The sequence below is a fragment of the Pygoscelis adeliae genome, unplaced genomic scaffold (assembly GCF_000699105.1).
Source record: "Pygoscelis adeliae isolate BGI_AS28 unplaced genomic scaffold, ASM69910v1 Scaffold282, whole genome shotgun sequence".
NCBI classification, from domain to species: Eukaryota; Metazoa; Chordata; class Aves; order Sphenisciformes; family Spheniscidae; genus Pygoscelis; species Pygoscelis adeliae.
In genome coordinates, this window is record NW_008824352.1 from 2337282 (window position 1) to 2364888 (window position 27607).

The window sequence follows — 27607 nt, forward strand, 5'->3', positions numbered from 1 at the left end:
GATAGACACCGGACCTTTTGCTTTTATAGCTTGAGCTTTAAGAAAAAAGGAGAATAAAAACATTAGAGTAGCTCGTGGCTCTACTCAAATTATCTGTTTGGTATCACTCTGAAAAACATTAAGATTAGCAGACAGGCAATAAGCCCCTCAGCACATTTCAACATGCAAGCATTCGTATTTGTGGGGGTTTGTTTTTGTTTTATAGCAAAATCACTCTAATTCACAGTAAACAAGCTGCAGACCTGCATACATATGCAGATTCTCCTCTTCTCCCTTTACTCTGTAAACATTTAATAACAGAGACTGCACCTGTTACAGTGAAGTTTCACAGTATTTTGGTTTTATTTAATAGCACATTTTGAGAGATGAAATTGTCTAGATTTAATTATAAACAAAGCATGTTTCAGTTCATTAGCTCTCATTATTATTGTTTGTTAATACTATTGGCTTAGAAGAGTCACTAATGCCTTGGAGGAGGGGCACACATCTCTTCTTTTGAGTGAATTCCTAAACCTTCAGTGTATTTTAGAAATCCAAGGAATCACTGTTGAAATAAACAGTACACTTCGAACAATGTGGAAAAAAGCATGACCCTACTAATAAAGTCTTTGAAGCAAATGAAAAGCAAATAACTGATTCACCCACCGCTGGAAAATAACCTCAATGTATTTCTTTAAGTTATGAGGACCGTAATCATATCAATACACTTATCAGGGTGGCAAATACTGGAGAATGGCATGATGGATTGCAACTACCAAGTGGGCTAATTGCTTTATACTCACAAGGGTACGTTAATTTTGTAGGCCATGCAACAAGAATTCTCTATTACCATCTGAGTGGTCTGCAAATAGTTTGGTACATTCTGGTTTTTTGCTATGGAAATTAGATGTAAAAAATTGTTTGTGGAGAGAAAGGCCAAGCTAAGGCCAAATTAGAGTACAGTGATGGGAGCAGTTTCGTGTGGGAGCAGTCGTTGGACGTTTGCAATTTCGGAGCTGGGCTCTGTTGTCAGAGCTGAGAGCGAGCAAGGCACGAACGTCGGCACCCTGAGCTGGCTGGCAAGGTCGGAGCCCCAGTGTCTGTGGGGCTGTGGAAAGGGTTTCTGAAAGCAAAACTACTCAGGGCACCTTTTCAAGCAACTTAACGTAACGTGAAAGTGGCCAGTGGTTCAGACATCGGTGTATACAAAATGCTCACGTTAACTCACAAGTTCTTAAAAGCAATACAACAATTTAGGTTTTAAAGGCATTTGGGTAACATACTCCATCAACCACTTGGAAGCAGAACAGTTTTAGGTATGTTTATCACAAAACAGGAAAGCTTTGAAAATACTGTATGTATCTTAGTCTTATATTCTGACAAGAACCGAGTATCAGAATTTTAGAACACTGTGAGAAGAACTGTGTTTCAACTAGACTTGGTTTCAACTGCCAAATATAAGGCGGCCAAAACTGGAGACAGAGAAGAGATATGTACAGAGAGGGACACGAACCTGAAGATGACGCTTACAAATAGGCTAAAGAAACCCTATTCAAACCTGTGTCAAAGGAGCCGCAGAACAATCACCAAAAGAGCTGCTGTGTATCACACCAGTCCTTCATTAAAGTAGATTTTTATTGCAGTCACATACATCTTCCAAGAAATTAATAAAATTATTCTCAGCCCTGGAGGCTGTTGTGGCAGGTGGTGAAAAAGCATAACAAATCCAGATGGAAACGAGCGTTTGTGAACCACAGTCAGCCGCAGGAAGAAAGATCAAGAACATCACTAAAATCTAGATCACTATACAGCATCAAGTAAGAACAGCTTCAGAGTAACAAAAATTCTGTCTGTTTAAATAAGTAACTAACAACAGGTAAGATTTTACAAGTGAGAGTCTTTATTTCTCTTAAATCAGCAAATGTTTTAGCAAATACTCTTCAGACAGCCTAAGAACACGATCACCATCGCAGTCTGCAGTGAGGCTTCTTAGATTTGGAACCTTACATGTTTTTGCATAGAAATCCTATTGAATATAGGTTTCATTTTTATAAATGAGTTTGTATTTGTGAGACACTATCTTGTGTTTACAGTATAAAAAGTAATCCCATCTAGTTTACATCTAAACACAAAAATAAATATATTTTCAGACATGTCAGTTGTAATGGATGACAATGACTGACATTGCTAAAACATTTTGGAGCTCCAAAAGCCAACAAGTCTGAGGAGCATTCTGGGAATTCTGACATCCATAACTCATTTCAGTAAATGCAAAACTGCATGTGCATACAGATAGAAAGAGTTGGAATCCGATACGGAATTGGTTTCTGAATCAATGAAATGTTGTCATCCACAGAGAAAAAGGGGATAATTTAATACCATCTGGCCTGCTATGGAAAGTCAGGAATAGCTCTGTATTCAACAGACTCCACAGGAGATTTTTAGGCTGGCTACGTGCAAAACAGGAAACCCAAAATTAAAGCAATTCACTAAGAATGATGCTCCTTTCTAGAGCAATTAAAATACTGTAAATCAGATTGTGAACTGCTTTTACTTGGTCTGAGTTGCTTTCAGTGGGCTGTTTAAATGTCAGATGATAGCCACACCCAAAACATGTAGTAACTCCAACATCACAAGGTCCATTCTGAAAGCACTTCCACTTTTCACCGCAGGAGCACCACCATTTATTTTGACGTTTTTGCTGATGCTGTTTCAGCCTGCGATACGAGGACACGAAATATGTCTAGGTGCAACATCTGGAGACAAATTCCAAAGACTAACACATGTGCTTCTTTTTCTCTCCAAGAACCATTAACATGTAATTGTTGCTTCACTGCAAATCAATCATAATCAGAAAGGAACAATCAAGCAGTGGTAAACCTCTCCCCAGAGCCATTTTAAAAGACTATTTCACTCAAGGACCCAGTGTAATTACAGAAGAAAGGCCAGCTCTCTTAAATGTGGGTGGCCCCAGACATGAGCACACTGGAACTCCAGGAAACTGAGCACAACTGAAAAATAAAATCAAGTTTCGCGCTTAGGTGCCAAACACAAGCACCCAATTTTGAAATTGCTCTGCTCATCAAAAAAAGCTACTTTCCCCAGTTTTAGGTCTTCTAATAATGTTTAACCCCTTGGTGCTGTCAGTACTGGTGTGCTCCTGAGCCAATGACAAGACGCATGCCAAAGAGCTGTGATTTACGGTGTCAAAGGACTAGAGGCAATTGTTTGGAAAGGAGCGTAACACATACCGTATTTTTTTTCAAACAGCTCTTCAACTTGCTTTCTCAAATCTGTAATTCGCGCATTCCATTTCTCTGCAAAGAAAAGAGAAGGACATGTCAGAGTACAAATGGAACTGAGGATCTCTTGTAAAATCTGTGTTACCCCTAACTGAAATATGCAGTGTGCTTTTACTGCTCACTTGCATACAGGTGCCTCTGGAGTACGGTATAGGCTATACCATAAAATACATAGATACCTTCAGAAAGAAAAAGGATAGAATAAAATGTTTGAGATTACCTCCAAAACTTGTGCAGATGTTAAATCAAGTTTAAAAAAAATAAAAGGACATAAACCAGGCTAAAGTAACTCCAAAAATGGTTTCTCTTTGACGGCTCGGTCAGCAGCTCTCACTACCATCAGGGGTAAAGTCAGTTTGCAGCCGCTGTTGATAGTTATCTAAATCCGGGTGCTGAAAAGCTTAATTAGTGAAACTTGATAAAGCTTACAGCGAGTACATGAAGTTGTTTTGGTGCAAATCTGTACAGCTATCTGGCTCAGAAGGCATCATGCCATCCTCTACCTTAATCTAGTATTTCTCCAAGTCCTGATGTTGCAAAACATCCCCATAAATCCTATTTCTGAAAGAAGATGCAGGCTGCAAGACAGAAGTTATCCAAATCCAATCGTGTGTTCCATGGAGAGCTGGATTAAACGGCGGAATTTTAACATCTAATTTTCTGCCTGTGACAGAGCGCACACGTTTTCACAGCTTTTTGTACTATCTCAATGTGTGTAGGAAAATGCCATAACTCTTTTGTAGATGGTACCAGATGCTGGCTGGCCTTTATGAATGAGTTAATAAGCAAGTGTACTTACAGCTTATTTCTTACACTAAAGACTTGAATCTAGTAACTGCAGAGGTCAAAAAATGAGGCCATTCAAGCTGTTACACTGCCAGTTGTCAAAAAATCTTTGTATCAGACAAGAGAGAGGATGGAATTTCGAGTCCGTATCGAAAGGGTTTTAAATATTCATTCTCAGACCAACATATACAACTTTGGTGGCATTTTTAAGCTTATAGTTTTTAAATGTAACTTCATGGATATCAAGAGAACAGCATGCTTCAGATGTGGGCAAGAATAAGGCCTTGTTTAGAGGGGAAAGGGTGTTTTGGCACACTGCCTCTCACCCAGACATAAACTCTTCATTCTAGTGACCTGGCATATCACCTACATCAATTAACCTGTTTATATTTTGAAATAACATCCGTGTGGATAAATCTATATAATTGCTTCTGCCACCCTTTTTACTGCTATCCTGTAGTACACAGCTTCTTAGCTGATAAATGTCTTGAGCTCAACGTTTTCTGCTCCCATGTCACTTCAACCTTGCAGTATTGCCCTCTTTAATTTCAGATGTATAGCCAGATGAAGCTCTTTCTGATTCCAGCACAACCACCAACTGCATTTTGTGTTGACCTGCAGACCAATGGATTAACAGCAGCTTTACCAGTAAGAGTCAGGAAAATACGAGTCAGAATTTACTGGCTTAAAGGGGAAACTCCGCTTTACTCAACAGAGCTGGTGAACACACATGGACGGTCCTGGGACAAGGTTTTTGAAAGGCACCTGCGTGACTCCAGATTCTAACCCAGGGGAAAGCGTCACAGAGTTGGGATCCCTTCAGTTCATCAAGCTCTGAGGCAGACTCAGCAAACAACCTCCTCTAAAACTCAGGCTGGTTTTCGTCAGAGAGAGAACAGCCAGAAAGAATGTCATGCCATATTACAAAGCAACCGTATAAAAGTATACAAATAATACTGTTTTGAATATTGGTCGTTCTGCAATTTTAGGAGAAGCTGCTCCCACCCAGCCTGGTCTCCCTCTGCTTGTTAGCGTGCTCACGAGAGTGTTCCTACAGGGGCCATTAAGTTGTCAAGGGTTCATTTTTCTCAGTTACCAAACCCCACAATCACTGGCCAAATATTCCATGTGGATATTTTCAAGCAACTACTTCCATGCCCCTCTCCCTCCAATGGAAACACTACAGGGATTAATGATTAAATACACCACAAAACAGGCATGTTTATTTGGAATGGTGGATACACAGAGAATAGGCAATTGAAAAAAATTATAAACTGGCTCACATTTTGATCAGCACGCTGTTTTTTAGCTACTTTTGTATTTTATGAGTAAATTGCCAAGTTAGGCTACAGAGACAAAATTCAGAGGGGTTTTCAGGTAACTGACATTATTTTTAATCAGACTGTCAGCATTATTAACCCTTGGATTCAGACCTATCACTGTAAAAACATTCTTTTGTCACACACTTCGTGCTTGTGTAGCAAAGTTGAAGACGTACCACAAAGCTAAGCTCATATTCTGATTTGGTAATCACTCTACAAAGCAGTTTAGTTTTCCTGTAGGCACCAAGATAAGTGGTGGTTTCCTTCTGTTCCTATATATACACCTTCTGATACATGGGAAACACCATCCCAATTAAATAACAACCCTGAAAACTTCCCCAGCCCATCCACAGTCTCTTCAATTCACTCCATTCTCTGCTCCAGATAACATCCACTACAGTAGGGGCAACCTGCACAGCGCACACAAAATGATGCTCAGGTACATTCTATGCCCATCAACACACCACACAGTACTCTGGGGGGAAATAAAATGGAAAACACGCAGCAAGTCTAAGCATGCCGCAGGCTGGCAAAACCTGTGTTCAACAGGGTGTCAAAACGGGGAAAAACTATACACACTTTCCATCACTGTCACAGTGAGATAACAGCCAAGGGGACTTTTTTCCCATTAAAATGGTATGACACAACTGCAAGACACAGCTTGAAGCTTCTGAGCTTTTGATAAAATCTCTAAGAAAGCAAAAAAACGTTGTGGGATGAGATTTTTACTGACAATATCAGTTCCTTTCAGCAAAGGTATTTTTAACCTTAAATAGTTGGTTCAGAAGTATTTTTGAAATCCAACCTCCCTTCCCAAAGATGATCAATTTCTATTAAGCATTTTACCAGACACTTTTCATTCCTCCCCCTGGTTACAATTATTTGGCTTTCCACTTTGTTTTCCTGTTTCCATGAAACTAAGAGCACAGCACATTATTCACCCTGTTTCTCAGGCCACTCGGGGTACTGATCTCTGACTCAATCAAGACATACAGGAAGTCTCTCCAACTCACAGCTATCAAACATCTAGATCTCATCAGTGTTACGTAAAATACTGAAAGTCCTTATCAGATGAGACAGATTTCTCTCTCAAGCATCTGTATCTCCTTTCCAGTCTTCTGAGTGCGTGTGCTCTTGTCATTCTGCAGCTATTCATGATAGAATTAAACACCTCCCTTTCTCCTGTCCGATTATCTAATATTAGACTTCATTAGACAAAGGTGCAAAGTCTTCTGAACGGTCCAAACAGCCGCACTGCAACTACTAACAGTTGCTCTTTTTTTCATTACAGCAAACAAAGTCTATTTCTCCAAAGCTTCTCACATTCATTTTGTGTTTTAACCAAACCTTGCAACACCGTAGAGAAATACCCCTTTCTGTAGGTGAAGCCCAAAAATGAATATGAGGGGCAATAACCTCAATACAATTTAGGAAGCCCAGGAATAAAGATCTCTGAATAACCCACGAGCTGCAAAACACTGTAATCTAACTGCACGGCAGGTCGTTAAGAACAAAGTTTTCCTGAGAACAGCCCAGAGAGATAATCTACCACGTCAACTCAGAAGCAACAGTGAGCAGGTAAGCTGTGAGATGGTTCTTTAACCGGTGTTTCAACATTGCAAGCTCAACTCAAACTTTTATCATCCTAATATTTTATTACCTTTGCTCTCCATGTCTAATCAACCTCACTGTTTATTCCCTTCAAACACTGCTGGCCTGCCAAGCTTAGATGCTGTTTTCTACTAAGGGAATATATTCTAGCAAAAGCTTCTGCAGTATTAACTGCTCAGTCTTCTCCTCTACTAATGTTGCCATTATGTGCTCCTGACCCAACCAAAACTAACTAATGCTACGTGTGGAACTGCCTATTGGTATTAATGATCTTTTGAGAATAAAGCTCTCAACAATGTTTTATTCATTTTTGCTGAAATTAGCATGAAATAACATTTCACGCAAAACAGATGTCAGAAGAGGTTCCATGGGGATTTTTCAATTGACCTCAAATCCCTACATTCCTAATAAACATCTCAAACACTGTGCCAAAGGACATACTCCTGATTGCGCAGAATCTTATAGAAGTACACAGATTCATGGGATATCTGCCCAGAAACCAAACCAAAACAAGAAATAAAGGAGAGGTATGAGGCTGCAACAAATCACATGGGAAGTATCTTTAACCAGAATAACTACAGTCTGTGGATGCATTTCTGCGGTGAGAACTCTACATAAGGTATCGTGAAAGAACACTACCAAAGAGACCCCAACTTTTTGTGTGTCCGCAGGGATCAAGGCAGGCTACTCGGCATAACAGTCATTTGGTTACCTTCCCAAATGTGGCTCCCCTCAGCACATCTTCATTGTTCACAGCATGTATCAAGAAAGACCAGCTAGACAGGCTCCTGACCTCCGGTTTGCCATAATTCAGTACACTAGAAAATTCAGTCTTATCTTCTTGTCCAAGAAATCAGCTGACAAAACTCTGGACTTATTTTTATTTTATTAAATTACTTGCAGTGTCTATTTAGGTGGTCACTTTGAATAATGATAAACAACAGAGGTAGCCTATGATGATGATTATACTGCTGCAATGTATCTACAAAGAGCCCTAGGCTCTTCAATGAATACTAGCACTGGCGTGTCTCACTCCTGCAGTGTGAAATTGTCTAATGCCTTTTTATAAAACAAAGCAGAGAGACAAAAAATCTTTCATTTTTATCTTACCAAAATTGAACTCTCTCACTTTTCTTCTCCCAGTATTGGCAGCTTCATTAGCTGATTCAGTGTTCTTCGGTCTCTTGTTAGGGGGCAAGTAGTCATCATCATCTTGAAGAAACATAAAGATATCACTGTTTTAATGTCCAGAGAACTTATGTGCAACGTTGGAACTGCTTTGAATTTCAAAGCTCTAATGCAAGTATTGAACTGTGCTTTATCAGGGCATTAAATTTTGCAACGAATTACTTATCTGAGTAACTTGAGAAAGCTACTGGCCTGTGTAGGAACAATTTGTGTAAGAGAGCCAGCACAAGGCATAAGATCACAAAAAGCAAAGCTTCTTCTGTACTTCCTAAGGAAAACACTATTGTGTTCTGAAACATGACTGGACATCTCATAATCATAAAATGACCACACAACAGCAAAAGAAATCAGGAAATAAATTGTGCAGACACAGACTACATTTTTTATCTAATTGGAAGTATCCTTCCACTAATAAGTCTTGAAACACAGTACCTAAGTTTTATCTTGAAGAGCTCAAAGGTGCCAAAACCAATTTCAAACCAATGTAAAACTGATGGATGTAACTGAAATTCATTTAACAGGTCAGCCCTACCTCAAACACACACAAACAGACAGAGGAGGAAAACTGCAAACCCCAGGTATTTTTCAGTGAGCTGCTACTTAGCCAGTCACTTCCCAATCCAAAACACTATCTTCCCTACCAGTTAATGAGTTTTTAAGACTGTCCAATTACCAATACCTGCAACCTTAGAGAAAAGAAATGGTTAAAGCAGACAAAGAAAAATAACTTTAATTTCACATACAAAATAGCATCTGCCCAGGTCACCAAGGGTATAGTTTACTTAGGAAGAATAGTATTACATATTGACATCTCTTGCACCTATGCAATTGTATTATACTCTGTCAGAGAAAACCTTTTCAGAGCATTTTTAATTTTGTGGTAAAGGCCTTTACATACACACAGAACTTATTAACTATTCTCTTATTACCTTTTCTGTTGAGGTAATGTAAGAATTATTTTACTGCTGGATTATAAAAAGGTGAAAGTAATGCCAGAAGTGTCAACTTTGTCCTAAAATGCATTGCCTAATTTCTAAATTGCTAATTTGGTGGTCTTAATCTTACCCATTCCACAAGCAAGCATTGCAAAAGCCAATCTCAGAAATGTTTTAAAGCAGTTACAGGACATGTAATTCACAAATGCAAGAAATACAGCTGGCTTCCAACCAACATCCTAGCATGAAAACAACGTGGACATTGGTTAGTGGCTTTAGTGCCATTTAGATGAGAAAGGGAGGTGGTAAGTACAAAGGTTTTTATCTCATATTTATCTATATTAGACAAATAAATTGAAGCTTCACTTACACCACCTGTAACACATCATTTCTGTTATGGTACAATTCTTCCCAGAAGCTAGTGTTACTAGAAATTTTATATAACTACAGTGTGCTTATAAAACAATGTGTTCTTCAGAATGAATGTTGTAAAATCTTTTTAAAATCTAAATTAATGGCTGTTAAATAATGAGCATTCTTCACTACCTATGCTTGAAAAATATGTGAAAGATGCAAATCTCTGTCACACATCATTTCAAAACCAGCCCAGTAAGTCCAATATGCTTCAGTATATTGTGGTTTTATAGGACTTCTGGACTAGGTATGTTTACCAAGCAGTGCACGACCCAAACTGCAGTCAACACTGGCACATAATCCTATTTATTCAGTGCCAAGTAATGCAGGCATTGTAAAACATTTTTTGGACATAAAAACGCCCAACAGACTGAAATTAATGATCGGGAGAACTAACCTTCGATGGTGACCTCGACCTCAGGATCCTCACTTGTTTCTGAAGGGGCATGCTGGGAGGAATCTGAAGGGGGAAAAGCAGGACTGATGAACACAGAAAAGATTTTTAACCAAACACTCTGTGATTTTTGTATTTAAACTAACACTTGTCAAAGAAGTCCCCTGGCTCACTGAAACATTTTGCATTCACAGTGTGCAACAAAAACAGAAGCAAAGATATTTTACCATAAGCCTTTAAGCAATTCTAGACACGGGCAGGGAGGTGGGGATTATACTCGCACAATCTACTGCGTGTGCAGCAGTGCAGAGTTGGTGTTAATGATAGTAGGAAATTCCTTATTCTTGGCTTAATAGGATTAATACAATCATAAATATTTTTCCCTTTGCTATCAAGGATTATTGAAAATATATGAACAAAGTCTGTGTGCCCCTACAGACGATGTATGTCTTTACCATTTATACAGCCTCATAGTCGTTGCACTATAATGATTTCCATAACAGGCTGCAAGGCCAACAGTGAAAAATGAGAGGGAAATTCATAATCACAATGCTTTCGTTGGGGCAGTCTGCTGCAACCTAATAAACAGGATTAGGCCTATCAACACTCGCTGGGAGAAAGAGCAATTTGCATGTAACTGCAGTAAAGTTTAAAAAAGTGAAGCTAAGTATATTGGAAACTATTTCAAAACTAAGTAGCAGTGGATGAAGGAATATATTTTAATTATTTTGGCAGAGTAATGCTGCACTTGTGCATTTTGAAGAGTATCTTCTTTCAGATCTCTGTAAGCTGGAAGTATGCTATCACTTGGGGAGCAAGCCTGAAGGAATCTCCGTTTCAAAGGCTCTTCACGTGATGTCGTGTATAGTAGAGATGCAGCAGTATCTACTGAGACACCTTAACTGGAGTATACTGGAACTACGTCAAATATATCATCTAGTTCATGGAAAACATAGTATGATGTTTTGATCTAATCCAGCGTGAGTGCTGGGTAGATAAGCAGCAAATGCAAAGCACAACAAAAGGAAAGAATTGGGAGGTAATGGTCTTTTAGTAGACGTGAATATAAAGTATGGTCATAAAAATAACTATCACATCAACTGATCACTTGGAACCTTTTTGGAGAGCATCAGAAAACTTTAAAACAAACAAACAAAAACCCCCACAATTTTTGGAAGTTTAAGAACAGCCACAAAGACTGGCAAATGGTCCATCTAGTCCAGTACCAAATCCCTGAGAAATAGTCATAATTAAGAGAAACATGCTAAAATGTCAAAGCAGATGGCAACAAAGTTCTGGAAGAAAACTCCCAGATGGGACATTACTTCTTAAGCCATATTAAACCAACTGCTTTAAACACTAAAGTATTTTTTTTTAACAAAGTATTATCATCACTAGGTATTTTTTGATCTTAGGTAAATACACACAGCTCCTAAGCAGCAGCCTTCTTCACAGTTCTAAATGTCGTCATTCACTGGCCATGTCTCCAGTTTCTCAAACGTGATTTCATTCAGTTTAAAACAATTTCTTCTGATGCACGTAACCTTAACTTTCTGATTGCTGAATCTCAATCACACCACGCTCCCCACTCATCCAATCTCACTAAGACCTCAGACGCCTTTATCAGCAGGTATCAATCAATACCATATCAATATCAATCTGGGGGATGGATTCCAGGCACACGTTAATTTTGCCACTCCCTTTTTCACCATCTTGTCAAGGTTACTGGAGGGGAAAAACAGTGAATACCCCCAGTGATATACACCAAAAGATACGTTTGTACATCTCTCTGATGTTTTTCTTTGCAGAAAACAATCATTTCTGCAGATCTTCTGCATCACAGTCTGTAGCTTTCAGGCAGACTTTCGGAAGAACTTTAAATGCCTATTATATGTATTTCTTTAATAATAGTTAGAAGGATATACACCAAAGACTTCATAAAATCCAAACGTTGTCATCAATTTTTCTTTCTTATTCATTTTTGTGAGGATCAGCAATAATTTTATTTTACAGAATCCAGACAAGACTGCCTACGCTGCATGCCTATTTAAACAACAAATGAAATTTAAGTTAGACTGTTACCTGCAATTTTTAATCACTGCCTATAAACCTTTTCATAAATACTAACCTTCACGAACAACAGGTTTATTCTATTCAGCAAAACCAGGGTGCAAATTTCAGCATCTCTCTTACAGAAACTTGTAAAGGAGAAGAGATTTGAGAAAAGGGTGTGTAACAAAACCATATTCTGACACGAAGGGCCACACTCAGCGTCTGTAGCTATAAAATTCTACATAGTCAAAAAGAGAGCAAAGTCAGAGTCTCGGTCATTTCATATCACACATCCCTTTCCTCAGGCTCTCTCTTCACGGTCAGGCATAAAGCTCACGGCATTATGCTTAGGAAAACAAAGTACCTAGATCATTTCTTCTCACCTAAGTAGAATTAATAATGCGGTCAGCAAGAGCAAAGAACTTCATTCTCCATTATCAAGAGAAATGCTTTTAAATTTCAGGTAATGGCACCCTTAGCTATGGTGATATTTACCTTCAAAGCAAAACTAACGGGATTTGCAAGAATGAGTATTGCTGCTAGCGTAACTTGGCCTTAACATCCAAAAAATACTCCTGGCTCAGGTTTGAGAGTCAGGTGCTTAGAATGAAACTAGCTGCAGAATGATGTACTTTTAACATCATGTCAAAGCGTTAAATGTTGGGTGACAAGCACCTTACAAATGCAATTTATGGTTTAAAAGAATGACGACTCCCATCACAACTTGCTTATAGTAAGCCACAGAGTGGCACGATTTGGGAGATTAAAAGCAAAACAAAACAAAAACCCCAAAAGCCAATGTTGTGGAAATGTGGAAAGAGTATGGTTGGAGAAGATGTACAACTTTTATTAAGGTGCCATCTTTTCAAATATTTCTGAAAAAAAAAATATCCAATGATGTTAAATTATTCTCATGAAAAACATTTCATATCTCTAACCTTCTACCGGTATTTCCACATCTGTTCCTTCACTGCAATCGGAACCCTGGTGGCTTCCTTTAGACAAATATAAAGTAAAAAACATACCATAATAAAAATACAAAAGAAACTTTTTAACATCTACTATTCAAAGCAAGGATTTTCGTAAGTGAAAAATCCAGAACTATAATGTTCACATGAACAACACACAGAAGGCTCAATTTCTGAATCTTAAATTCATGACAGCAGGAGCACTCTGACGTTATAAAGAAATTCACAGGTTGAAATGCAGAATACTATTTTCTAGTGTTTGCAAATGGGCAAACCAGTATTTTTAATACAGACTGTAAGAAACTGAAAAAAAAAAAAGTACAATTTTGGAGTAAATTTATTTCAGGTATTGTTCATATACAGTAAGGAACTCCATCCACTAAACACAGGCTTTTCATATAATTTGTTCTGTATATACCCATTCACCTCACATGCAGCTGAAAGAAAGAAATGATCAGGTTGTACTCATAATACACAAGCAGAGGTTTGTTAAACTTTATAACCAGTTATGAAACAGACTGAATTTCATGAGAAACATATCGACTCGCACAAATTACCAGTGCTTTAGTGATCAACCTGATGTTCCTTTTCGAGTTTAGAAAAGAAAGAAATGAGGTTCCCTTCTACATGTCTCTCTACTTGGACACCTGAAAATTAAAGCAACTGAAATTTTCATTTCTGTTGAAGTTTAAGTTCCAAGACCCTAACTCTCACTTCAAATCAAGGAAGCAGAGCCTTGAAAAGTAAAACTCACACATTCAATTTCCAAAACAGATGTGAGAAAAATACAACCAAAAGATCTACCTGTGAAACTTTTTGCAAGAGCAATTTTTTCATCCATCTCCGACGTTTCGGAAGGGCCTGCTTGGGAACAAAGAGAACGGCTTTTAAATTGTGTCTCACAACAAACACATTTTCCCAGTCCATAGAGGAATTTGCCAAATAACTCTTAACTTCATATATCATATGCTCATTTCATACCTTCTGTAATGTTGAACTTAGGAAAGACCGTGTGAAATATTAAGAATATATAAATCCTTACTCATCCAGTTCAACAGAATAAAAATGTTGAGGGGCTACTGGGAGGGGGGTGCATTTCTTGGACTATTCAACAGTCAGAGACTCATGCAGAACAGTAGGTTTTCAATTTTTTTAGTGTTAATAAACTAATTTTAAAACATGAAATGTTGATGGTTCTGCCTTTTTTCAATGAATTTTTAATCAGCTAACTCTTTTTCCTCTTTGTTAAAATTTGTATTCCTAGGGAGTCCTTTTTGACTTTAAAATTTCTACCTACATTAAACAGACAAATTCAGAGAGATTAAAATCATTTACGACACTTCAAGGTTGTTTGCTTTTCATCCTAACAGCTCTTTTGATGGCTATATGGGGACTGCTTTAAAAAGGCTGTTGCAGAAAGCAGCACACAAATGACACTTAAAAGATTAAATTAACACCCCTAAAATCCTACTGCTTAATGCTTTGGCACTCCTGCAGTTACACTGAAAAGAGTGAACTGCTTACAGCACAAATGGCTTCACACTGAGCAAGAGATCATTCTATACCACAAAAATAGGCTAGTTTTATACACCTATGCTCTGTGTGGCATACGGGCATGCATAGGACTAACTGGCACTGAAGGATTTGGACTAATTATTCTGCATAAATCAAATCATTGCTGTGTTCATTTGCAAAAGCAATCCGCAGAAGATCATATACCTCCCCAGAAATTATGGCCGTTTGGAGGTAGGTTTAAAAGTGTATCAACAACAAATATTAATAGCTTCCCAATAGAAAAAGCTACTGTTAACTAATAAGGCAAGTGAAATATTTTAAACTCATTATTTCATACACACAGGAAGTAAGACAAGATAGAAAAGACTGTTGTCACAATCAGACTTAATGAGTATTTCAGTCAACTGAAGGTACATATACAGTATCAAATACTATAAGTTAGTCAAGAAAATTAATATTTAGGCATTAAATTTTTAAAAGAAAAACATGATGATTATGAGGTGGTTACAATAACATTCGGTTGAGACAGTTCTGCCTAATTTGATTGCTCAGATTTTCAAAGGGATTTTAAATTAACAGGATTTCAAGTGAGGACCCTATACAAGATTCTTTATTTTACATGCATTCCTTTCAGTAAGTGCTGCTTTAACCCGCTCCTGCCACTTTCTCTTTGCGGGGTGGGGGGGCGTGAGGTTTTTTCCTATTTGTCTGTTTAACTCAGAGGAGCTCCCCGATTTGGTTCAAAGCACGGCTCCAGAAGAGTGGTACTGGCACAGCCGAGACCAAAGCCCAAAGATGGGAAAAAGCGGCGGGGAAGAAAAGGAGCAAGGCAGAAGCCAGAGAGACTGGTGGTGCTCTGGGCCACACGAGAAGAAATGCTCATCAAAACAGTGTGATTTGCAACTGTTATGGGCGAGTAGGAATAGAACACAGCCTCCCTGGGCGTACTGGAAAACATCTCCATGGACTAAATTTGCTTTTATTTAAGTAAGCGTATTCTGTGTGTGCAGCTAGATGGGAGAGTAATTTCCTAAGAACTCTTCTGAACATGCAATTATTATAATTCATAACACACAAACACACAGAAGCATGCATTCCATTATAAGCAAATATCCTATTATAAGCACATATTTTCGTGTTTATTCCTTAATTCAGAAATCCTGACAGGATTGTTTTACCTACATATCCTGCAATAGTCTCTATATTACATTATCTTCATGCCAAATATATGCTGTGACACAAATAAAAAAGGAAAAATAGGAGTCTCTGACACGTTCAAACTTGAAGAAAGATTTCTCTAGTTAAAGATACACTTACTAGGCTTACAGCCCCTGGGATTAAGCACAGAGAATTCAATCCCCTCATCTTTAATGTCAATAAAACCTACAGTACATGTAGTAAAGCCATCAGATTTTTTAAGTGACCCACACAGATTATTTTATGAAACTTGAAGCTTTTTTTTAATATATTATGAAGCTTTGACAGAGGAAAGAACAGTTTGTTCTTTCAGAATTTGTTTCAGAAATTAAAAAGTGTAAAACAATATATTCTGCTAGCTTAATTTAGTAAAGACTAGAAAGTGAAATTTAAAAGAATTCTGAAAGTTCTACACCAGGAGATATTAAAAAAAGAAAATACATTTCCACTTTACCGCATTCATGCGCATTACAGGCAGATACATACACATCTCATTACCAAGAAAAGCAAGAACCAAGCACAGTGGTAAAACCATTTACTTACACTGAGTTCAAATCCCTCAGCCTCAGTTTCTAATGGACTATGACCTAACACTACACAGCCAAACCTGTGCCACTTGGCAGAAGCAACAGATTTATCATCTCATGGATTAACATCATCAGTGATGCTCATTTTTTTGGTCTTTTTTTTCACTATACAGATGGCAGCAATGTCAACAATATGTAATGACCTGGTTTCGGCAGGGATAGAGTTAATTTTCTTCCTAGTAGCTGGTGCAGTGCTGTGCTTTGGATTTAGGATGAGAACAAAGTTGATAACACACCGATGTTTTGGTTGTTGCTAGGTAATGCTTACACTAAATCAAGGACTTTTCAGCTTCCCATGCTCTACCGACTGAGCAGGCTGCAGGTGCACAAGACGCTGGGAGGGGGCACAGCCAAACTGGCCAGAGGGACATTCCATACCATGGGACGTCATGCTCAGTACATAAACTGGGGAAAGCTGGCCGGGGGGGCCGCTGCTCGGGGACTGGCTGGGCATCGGTCGGTGGGTGGTGAGCAATTGCACTGTGCATCACTTCCTTTGTATATTCTTTTTTAATTGTTATTATTACTATTTTATTTCAATTATTAAACTGTTCTTATCTCAACCCACAAGTTTTCTTACTTTTACTCTTCTGATTCTCTCCCCCATCCCGCTGGGGAGGGAGTGAGCGAGCGGCTGCGTGGTGCTCAATCACCAGCTGGGGTTAAACCATGACACAGGGTAGTATCAGAATGCCTTTAGGAAGCACAACATCATGCTTGCTTGTTTTCTTGATATATTCTCTGGAATTTCTTGGTTTAAGATAATATCTACACACCGAGTCTTACATTATGGACGTTAGAGTACTGCCAACCTAGCTTTACAGTTTTAGCCCCATTAAAATGGACATTACTTCTAGTATTCTGGGAGATCTCCAAAGGAGAAGTATTTTGTTGTTAGAGACACACTAAAAGTTGTTCATGACTTTCAACATCCCAGAGTGAGAATAAAAGCACAGTTTACTTTCCCATTTTGGGCTTTTTTTCCAGCAGAAGATATTTTCAATCTTATTTGGTTTTGGATGAATGTCCTATATTTTAACTGCCTCACTCTAACATTTCCAGAAATTCCAAGACTGATAGCACTGTTCAACCACATGGTGCTTTAGAGAGAAAAGATGTTAGGCAGTTGTTTACTCACTCTAAGTGGTTTATAAGCTAAACCAGTCAGTTCATTAGACAGAGGTTTATAAGCTGAACCAGCCAATTCACAGGACACATTGTTTACAGCCTTTTCCTTCTTTTCCTTCCAGTTCTTTGTTTTAACTTCGAGGCGTCAGTGGTAACTGAAGACTTGCATCCACAAAATTCATGGGATAACATGCCTCTTTCAGGAAATGTTTGGTCCTTAGTCAGCAAATTACTCAGTTCTGCATGGGCTATGTCTCCAAAAAGCTTTGTTTTACTCTGAGCTGATGAAGAGGATTGAAGATGGAACATATCCCCAAGGAATTTTCTTAACATATTCCTGCTTCTTTGCAAATGGAGGGAAAAAAAAAGTATAGCTCTTAATTCTATTCTCTTAATTGATTCAGAGCTGCTCTCATTCTGGCACTGATGGTATTCTGACCGGATTTTTTTCAGGAAAAGTCTTCAAGATAGCCTGGGTCTTGTAGACAGCGTTCTAGTAACACGCCAAGATGCATCTCTTACTTTACAAGACATTTATGCATCAGCTGAACGGTCCCCTGAATGCAAGGAAGCTGGTATAGAAGCTAGGAGGATTTACGGGCACAGAGATGTATTTGCAATAACACAGTACAGAACACACGCCCTCCTACTTGGTTTTAGGATCAGGCCTTGCACATACGCAGCTGGTCTGGAGCTCAGGCAGAAATGAATGCCGGTCCCTCTGCAACAGCCACAGAAACAGATCTATTCCCACAGCATAGTAATATGCTTAATCTAAGAGTACAAAGCACATTTCAAGGACTAAACCACATTTCAACCACTAAACTAAGAAACAGCATTTTAACTAACATTTCTTTTCATAAGAGCCATAATAACTGGTACTTATAGATAAGGCATATGCAGAAATATTAACTATGATAGCTAGAATGCTCCAGTATTTGTTATTTAGTCCTGCAGATCTCTGCTCAGTCCTTTTCCTCATTTAGTCAACAGTCAAAATCTGGACCTTTCTTCCAGAACAGGTTGTCTTTGGTGTCACCCAAAGCATTTAACACTGCAGTGACTTTCACATTTGTCCAGGATACTGGGAAAAAAACCACCTACTGCCATACTGCAAGTGCCCACTGATGGAAAATTGCCCCTAATACTCTGTCAAAACACCCACATGAAGTTTTTGATGGCTGAAGTCCCTATTTCTCAGTCTTCTTACTGTGTATTGCTAAAACATTTCTAAATTTGTAATTCGGTATTAACTTATGGCAACGTCCAAATGCTGCAACCTACTATGAGATAATAAGAAATTAAAAGAATGTCCACCCCCAGGTATAATTTTCCCCCTGTTTGATTAACGGGAGAATTTCCTGTGCCACCAAGGCACACAGCACTTTGGTCAGCATTACAGATTTGTGAGAGGAAGCAAACACTCAGAGAAAAACAATAACTGTGAAATTTCATCACTAAATCATTTTCTCCAGGAAGGCCCAAGCAGATTGCTGTTCTCTAACAGTTAAGTTGTCTGTTCTCATAAATCGATAAGCCTGGCTTTTGCTGTAGGGTATATTAGTAAGAACTATGACCCTAGCCATTTTCTTTATTTCGCAGCACAGCTCTACAAAGGCAATGCTTGGGCAGACTTGCGTCACCCCTCAGGAGCACACCTCAGATAACTGTACTTTTCTAAGGTTCACTTCTCTGCACAGCACCACCATGCACACACAAACCCCTATATGCCTCTTGAATTCATAGCTCTCTGCACTTTGTACAACCTTTGGCTTGAATCTGCGCATCAGCAACTCGAAGAAACGAAGGGGAAGCTGCTTTACTCCAGGGACGGTGGCATGACGTGACATGGTAACATCTCTTTTAGCTCACAGCACCCCATCCCTTCTACCAGCATATTCAGTTTTGCCTCGTTTTAAATGCAAATCTGGAGGACTACACTGGGAGGGGGAAAAGGGGGAGTTATTAATCAAGCATCATTTTATCTGAAAAAGATACTTATTGCTCTTCATCAATCAGCAGATTTAGAGTTCTGTAAAAGACAAGAGAAATCCCCCCTCCAAATCCACATTGCTTAGACTTTACTATGGAAGCACATTGTATAAAGGGGATTTTTTAGCTCGGACAAACACGCTGCAGCACAATGGGTTACTATTTTGTAAGGAAGCAATTTCAGTACAGACACTCTTCAAATGGCATTGGATTACACTTTGGGCTATTGGCCAAATTCTGACATTGGTTTTATGCATGAAATGGAAAGCCACAAGGGCCTGAAAAGCAAAAAGATGACAGGACTGGGCTTTGGAAGGAACAATGATTAGATTGTCTCCAAAAAAGTATCTATTTTTACTACATTATATCGTGCCTGTAAACCCTCCCCCCGTCCCTTGAGGCTAGGCAATGTACAAATACAAAGAAAAGATAATCCTAACACCAGAGAATTCACCTTTCAAATTCTGAACTTGAGTGGTGACATTTTGCTATGCCGTATGGTTAAGATCTCTCTGAACAGTGCTCGTACATTACTTGAGATGTGCCAATAAAGGGGGCTTTTAAAAAAGATGGTGGCAAACTTTTTAGCAGGGCCTGTTGCAACAGGACAAGGGGGAATGGCTTTAAACTAAAGTGGGTAGATTTAGACTAGATAGAAGGAAGAAATGTTTTACGCTGAGGGTGGTGAAGCACTGGCACAGGTTGCCCAGAGAGGTGGTGGATGCCCCATCCCTGGAAACATTCCAGGTCAGGCTGGACGGGGCTCTGAGCAACCTGATCTAGTTGAAGATGTCCCTGCCCACGGCAGGGGGGTTGGGCTAGATGACCTTTAGAGGTCCCTTCCAACCCAAACTGTTCTAGGTTTCTATGAATACAAGAATATTGATTCTACAATCTGTAGTTAGTTATTAAAGCACGTTAGAAAATAATCTCAAGAATCTTTGTGTCTAAACACACACAAAAATGTTATCTCAGTAATATACAATATTACAAAATGAAAGGATGTGCTGATGTGCATGTCATTGTTGAGCATGCAGCTATCCTTCAGAGACGCGTGGCAGCTTGCCTGTGTTCCTTTGTATTGCTCAGTTAACGTAAGGACAAATACAAACAGGCTGAAATAATAAATTTAGGGTTCTAGTTATTTTATATCGCCATTTATAATCGGGACTTCTTAATTACAGTTCATCTCAAGCTACAGAAGTAATGATTTCTTTTTTTCACTCCTAGTTGAGGTTAACGTGCAGTATTAACCAGACACATAGGAATGAGGCAAAGCAACTGAGAGATACCTTAAAAAAATACAGAGCCTGAGTCACACACCTCACGAACGTTGTTAGCTTTGTCTATATACACCTTTCAATACAATTTTGACACATATTGGTCATTCCATACAAGAGAATTGATATACTATGAAAATTACTGAAACTTTAAGCTAAAGAAAAGATCCAAGCTGTTCTCTAGACAAAAAACCCAACCAGTTCAGAAGACTCCCTCAGCCCAAACACATACATATGGGTATGCTGAAGTTGTACTTTAGCTCTTTTGGTATTCTTCAGAATAATTTAAATCATAGCCAGCATGGATATGTTGTACCTTAACAGAGCTAAGTAATTACAAGTTTAACAACCAAGAATAAGTAAAAAGAGAGGCACAGAGAGCGCAACACTTAAGCAATCAACCCTTTTATGAGATAAACACTTATGAAAGTTAGTATCATTACCTGGAATATTATATTGATAGTAGTCAGGATCATCTGATTCCTCCTTCACTGTTACTGTTGCCATTTCCAAAGAAATTCCTGTAGAAGCAACAAAAGAATCAAATATGGAAGCTAGTAATAACCAGATTCTTAAAAAAAACCACCACCACCACCCACCAAAATCCTAGCTGGTCTCTATTAAAAAAAAAAAAGAACAAAAAATTATTTTCAGGTGCTGAGACACTAAACAACTGTTGAGCTAAACCAATGGTAACAAAGTGACCTGCTGGTTTCAGTTTGGTCACCGTCAGAAGGGATTCAGGTTTAAATGCTTCCCTACAAACTAGGCATCCTTGCAAATGCTGTCTTGGATCTGAAGAATTTAAAAGAATGGTCTCCTTCCTTTTTGCCCACTACCACAGCCAAAAAAAAAAAAAAAAAAAAAAATTTAACACTCGTTGTGCTGAAAGTACTTCTAGACCTGTTCCTGCTCCCTCCTCTGTACAGCCAAGTTCAGATACAGTCTGCATCAAACGGTGCTCTGATGGAGCAACACCAAAGGTCCTCAACTGCTCTTGGCTTCCTTCAAGTGAACTATCCCCTCCTTAAGCCTTCACAGCATTCCCTAAAATGTTTTCAAAACATTCCAACAAAAGGAGAATTACTTAAAAAGCCTAGAAAGCAGCACTGGAAAGAGTTTGGGACTGACCTGACAAAAAGCTCAAGTTAACTCTTTGTGTACGTTAAGCTAAATGTTAACCATGAAGGGTTCCCAACCACAAGTTTAAAGTTGTGAAGCACAAAGAACTAGAGCAAAAACCAGGACTAAATATAAAAACTTAATTCTTATACAAAATGCTGAGTAGCGCAGCCCAACCCAACAAAAGGGAAAGTCACAGGCTTATCTCCAGGCACACCTGTCGTCTCATTGGCTTTAATGGGATTATTCCTGCCTTTCTCTCGAAGCGTACACTTAAGCATTGCTCTGCTGCAGATCACAGAGCCCTGCAGGATCGCGTCCTACCTGCAGGGGAACTTAGGCATGCTTGGTCATTTTTTTAACAAGCAATAAACACACTTTGCTATTTTATTTCCATTTTAGCTATAAAATGGACATTCTGTCATTTTCAATAGTTTAGTAATATTAACAAATAACCCAAGTTTTCCTCTCCCCGTTAGGGATAAAGTGATCTTGAACTGGAACAAAATAAAAAAACAGAGGATTTTCTTCTTCTCCATTTAAAACTAAACTATTTACAAAGATAAATTATTTTAGTCTACAAAATTTTACAAATCTCCTCCTCCTAGAAATGGAAACATTTGGCTTAAGTTAAGTACTTGATAAAAACACAAACTGAAAAGTGGGCATTTTTAAGGAAAAGGTTTTTCTTTCTCACAAAGGATGTCTTTTTGCTGCTTTTTTCTTGGAGCTTCCTATCTTTGCTTGAATTCAGCCTTATGAACAGAAACCAATTGTTCTTTTTTTTTTTTGCAAATAAGGGCAAAATTTGGAACATACCAGAATCCTCGTTTGGTTCCGTTTTCACTTGAATAGGAGGACAACTACAAAAATAAACAAATCAAGCACATTAACATTATAAAAAACAGGTATCATATTTCTGGAAAGTTCCTCAAGCTTTACACGTTGTCAAGTAAAATCAATTTCCCAGTATTTTTTTTCGAACTAGGAACACAAAAGTAAAAAGCCTGCATCTTAGCTTATCTGATTTATCTCAAGGGAATTGCCAGGAATCTCCCATCCCTACATTTTCGGGACATACACAATATTCAAAGCATGTTTACCATTTAATGGGAAGCAAACTCAGAAGCACAGAAACACTTGCCATTTTGCTCCCTGTTTTCACATTAACCAATTTTTTATTTATTCCATATAGAATCTCTTCATTTACTAACAAAAAAATGTATTTTAACTTTTTAATCGAGGAGGGGGAAGGAAGCAACATTACATCTGTTCCCTATCACTTCCATATCATAAAACATGACAAACTTATCCCTGACTGACAGACTGTGAAGTAAACCACTCATTGGACTAATTAAACCAAGGGGAAACTTTGCCATCTGTTTAATTCGTAACAGTTTCCCCACAAATAATGGTCAAAAGAAAGAGAAAATTCAACTTCATGCTTTTTATAATCCCAGGCAAGCAAAAGTCATCCAAAGGTCAGCTGGATAGAAAAAGCACATTAAGAGAAAGATAAACTATATGAAAATACATAGTTGAAACAAAAAAAATACATTATTTTAAATTCACCTTCCACCTGGAGGTATAACTGAATGTGAAGATTCTGTCATATGAGCTCCTGAAAGTTAAAAGACAATTTTTTAATTTCCTGTACTCCATTTACCTTAAATACAAATTGAAAATGTAACATTGATTTCATGAAGCAAAAACCTGTTCATATTTTGCAAGCATATGTGCATATTTTCTGTATTCACAGATATGAAGGCGAGATCTCTCGTTAAATTGCTTTATTAATCTATAAAGGAACACCAATATAAAATTGCTCCAAATGTGCGTATCACCATGCTTTTCACTGCTGTCTTTCATGATGCTAAGTAAAAATCCTGGGAAACAAAGTTAAACAGATCTTCCACCTAAAGAAGATGGTTTCTTTCTGCTAAAAGAAAATGGATTGTTTTATAGAGATTCCAGCTTAGTCCTAAATTACAGCTAGACACAAACAGATTATGTTTATAGAAAGTAATTTACCACGCTGAAAACCTGCCTTGCTTTTTCAACAGATATATATTATTACCAGAATCTCTGTAATTTCCCACTCTTTAGTCTTCTTACTGAGCACAGGCAACACATTTCAAATTTCACTAATCCAGCACCAACTTGTGACTGTTTCACCTCAGAAAGTGATTACATTCCTATAGAGATTGCTTCATCCTCTTCATAAAACAAATCCTCACATACAGGAATTTTGCAAATAAAGCAATGATTCCATGAAAGGAACAGGAGAAGGGATTTCTTCTAGGCTAGAGTGAATCTTTGCAGAGTTTTAAAAAACTCACTTTAGCTCAGATTTTTTCATATATAGAGGCTTTCATAGGAACTGCAACACCTAACCACTTCAGAAGATTAGATCAATTTTTAAAATGAGATATAAATGCCAAAATCAGCCATGTATTGGAATATGGAGCACTGCAAAGTCTTGGCATCTTCTACAAATGCAATGCACAGTCCTTCATCAGTTCGCTTCTCCTTTCCCTAGGATAATATCCAATTCACATTAAATTTAAATTCAGTAAAAGGATGAAGAATGCAATAGAACAAATTTATCTCTAATTAGTTGCTCCTGGCAGAACACATAAAGGAACAGGTTATAGTTCCATAAGTAAGGCAACTGACAGTCTAGGAATTTCTGTACAGTTTGCCACTTTATCCACATGACCAAATCTTCTATCTATATTGCTATCTAAACTAAAATCCTGATCTGTTTCTGTTTAGTCTGGGTAAGTAGAAACTTACCTAGGTGTTTCTTTGGCTCTAGGAAAGGCCTGTGTGGAAATATGGAAAGAAAAACCCATAGCTTTAGTAAAGACATCATTAATGTTACACTACATTACGTAGTGTAAAGAAGTAAAGAGAGAGCACTCCTGTTTAAGAGAAACAGGCTGCAATGTATTTAATTAAAAATTAAAATTAATTGGACTTAATTTAAGTACAAAACCAAAGTGGACAGACCAGCACGAGAGAGAGCAAATAACCTTTTGATGATAAATGAGATCCCTGACTTGTTTTCCAAAATCCATTTCAGGGTTGAAACATCGTAATTTGCTGGATGTTTAAATGCGAGTCCTTCGGGCAGGCCCTGCACTACCACAGCAGACTGGTCCCTCTGAATCTTCTCATATGGCACAGGTACCACTGTTGACTTTCCTAAAGCTTTACCTAGGGGAAAAAAAAAAAAAAAAAAGAGATTGTTTTGAGGTCAAGAACACTCAAGTTAGCAAAAGGACGAGTCCCTCATAAAACTTCTTACTTTGAAGAGTACTGGAGCGAAAGCAAGGTGCAGATGCAAATCTCTACAGGAAACCAACTACTGCTTGCATTAACATGCACTGAACCCACTGAGATACAGAGGCTTTCTTGAAAGAAAACTAAATGGGCTGTGCTGTGCAATAACCTCAAATCACATCCCACAAAACGCATCAAGAAGAAAACTATCCAATATATATGTATGTTTTAGAATTGGCTACTAAAAGTTAAACTTACCACCTTAACAGCAGTATAGTTGGAAAATCATGCAGTACTTTCCTCCCAACTAGGATAAAAATTTAGAAATCCAGAACAGCTATTTAGAAGACTTTAAAGCACCCACCATAGCAAAAGCAGAAAAAGTCCTCCACAGACTTTCTGAGAGCTTCCAGTTCCACAATATCCACCGTCAGTCTGTTTACAGGTGGTACAGTCTTTGTTTTCTGCAGTTCTGCAGCCCTCTCCTCTTCTGTAACACCTGGCAGTTATTTATAAGAATAAGACAAAAATAAAACAATCAGTTATTAAAACTCCCAGTACCTAGTCCCTCCAGTTTGGACTATAGACATTCGGGAAGGATTCCTGCCAGAAAATCATAAGAACTTACTTGCCTCAGAAGCAAATGCACTTAGCTATGTACATGAGCAATGAGTAAATTTAAATTTACACCAAAATTATTATATCCTCCTTACAACCTTTGTAAATATCACCCTGTGAGGTGTAAGAATGATGAATTAAGAGACACATCCAAGCAGGCTTTTTTTGGCACGAAGAGGTAGAAAACAGTGTTAATCTCAGGAGAGGATAATACAGTAGAAATAAAATGCAAAACTGCCAAGAAAAAAAGGACCAAGACAGTCACCAGGAAAAAGGTAAAATGCCCGTGTGGAGGGTCCCAGAGCTCTCTAGCACTATGCATGATGTCTTATGCAGCAGTTATGTTATATCCTGTTTTGTTTATGCTGTATGTGCTTAGCTGAACTTTTTATAGAAGGGATCTGACTTTTGCCACAACAGCTCCTATATCTTTCAAAAGCAAGTACACATCTCTTATTGCCGAAGAGAAGGAGTTGCAAACCAGCCATCATCACGCAGAACAGAGAAGATTTCAGCCCTATGCCTTGTTCTAGTCTCTGAGCAAAAGTCATTGCAAAAAGGAGTGAGGGAATAACAACGCTTTCAATATTAAAAAGCAAACGGAAGTGATCGTCTCGGGTGGCAGCCTTCCTTTCTTATCATTCCGTTCTTGCAAAGACTTACTGAGAATCACCCAGCAAAAATAGGGGAAAACAACAGAGAGAGTCTGCATATGAAGGAAAAGCAGGGGAGATCTATGTTCCTGTGTGCAAGAGAATGATCAGTGCTGAAGTTGTGTCATGACTTCACCGTGAGCAAGCACAGCAGTAAGTCTGAAACGCTGCAATTTGCATTACCAGTACTGCTGGCATCATAATTCTAGGCTAATACGAGAAAACAAACATCAGTTTGAACAACTGATTACAAGTCAGTTGTGAAATGAGCTGAAGCAGCAATGCTTTTAGCAAAAATGCATTTATCACCTTAAAAATCCGTATCTTCATTTAAAAGAGAACCTCTTCCTTCCTCTACAGCTCACACGTCTGCTTTGTGCCCTAGAAACCCACCTCCACGTGACATTTAGCTCTCCAGCTCTTTTGCTTTCTCTGCAATATCATAGGGCCTACCATAACACAAAAATAGTGCAAAAATGGAATATTATTATTTACCCGTAACACAGGGGCTTAGCTAATGACAGTTGATAAGGTTTGCCTGGAGACTCAGGGATAAGAGACATTAGTTTCCACTTATGGCTACAGGCAGTGTCACTTTTTGGGTGGGTTTTTTCCACGTAAGAGACTGATTCACTGAAAACGCCTTTACTCCCAGTAGCTTCCCAAAAGTGTACCCACACTTTCTAAAAATAATAAGCAAAACAAAAATAAAATGACAACTCTGCTCGCTTCCCATTAAAATGAAAAGCAGACAAAAAGACATAGAGATTTTCCTTCTTAACTAGAAGAAACCTTATCGGTGTTTTTTATTACATTATTTTTATCTATTTTCTTGAGCTCACATTATGCATCTGCCTCCCTAATCGCTCCCACATTTGTTGCCCAATTTCAATCAAGTCTGACAAACAAGATCAAGTCTCAAAGACAGTCAGATTTATAAGAGCTCTGCACAACTCCTCAAACCTAGCAGCCATTCATCTCCTCCTGGCAGCACTGATGGGCACATCTCCACTTGTTGGAGGCTGCACAACTTAGAGGCTCTGTTGAAGCTCTCGCCACAATTACTAGAGCACCCAGCAGGATTCAGGCTACTTCTGGGACAGGGGATGCCTGAGGCGTGTGCAACAAGACCTGGAGGGGAAGAGGGATAGGGGGCTGTATTTACAGGGTAAATGGCTCAGGAAGGGTGAGGAACGGTTATACGGTACAAGAATTGCATCCTACACAGCTGGGAGTATACTGTAGGATTAGTCCAGTTACTCTGCAAAAGTTATTCCGG

General features: G+C 38.4%; 1 protein-coding gene across 1 annotated transcript in view; it reads right to left on the minus strand.

The window, feature by feature from the left end:
• Positions 1–27607, minus strand: part of GTF2I (general transcription factor IIi) — an 80093-nt gene that overhangs the window by 30096 nt on the left and 22390 nt on the right. The window contains exons 4-14 of the mRNA XM_009319308.1: positions 25422–25556; positions 24808–24991; positions 24569–24597; positions 23345–23393; positions 22592–22635; positions 21094–21171; positions 13756–13815; positions 9935–9997; positions 8111–8212; positions 3231–3296; positions 3–35 (exon numbers count right to left, since the gene is read on the minus strand). Of these exons, the coding sequence (XP_009317583.1) occupies positions 3–35; positions 3231–3296; positions 8111–8212; positions 9935–9997; positions 13756–13815; positions 21094–21171; positions 22592–22635; positions 23345–23393; positions 24569–24597; positions 24808–24991; positions 25422–25556 (843 nt within the window). The remainder of the gene's footprint in view (positions 1–2; positions 36–3230; positions 3297–8110; positions 8213–9934; positions 9998–13755; positions 13816–21093; positions 21172–22591; positions 22636–23344; positions 23394–24568; positions 24598–24807; positions 24992–25421; positions 25557–27607) is intronic.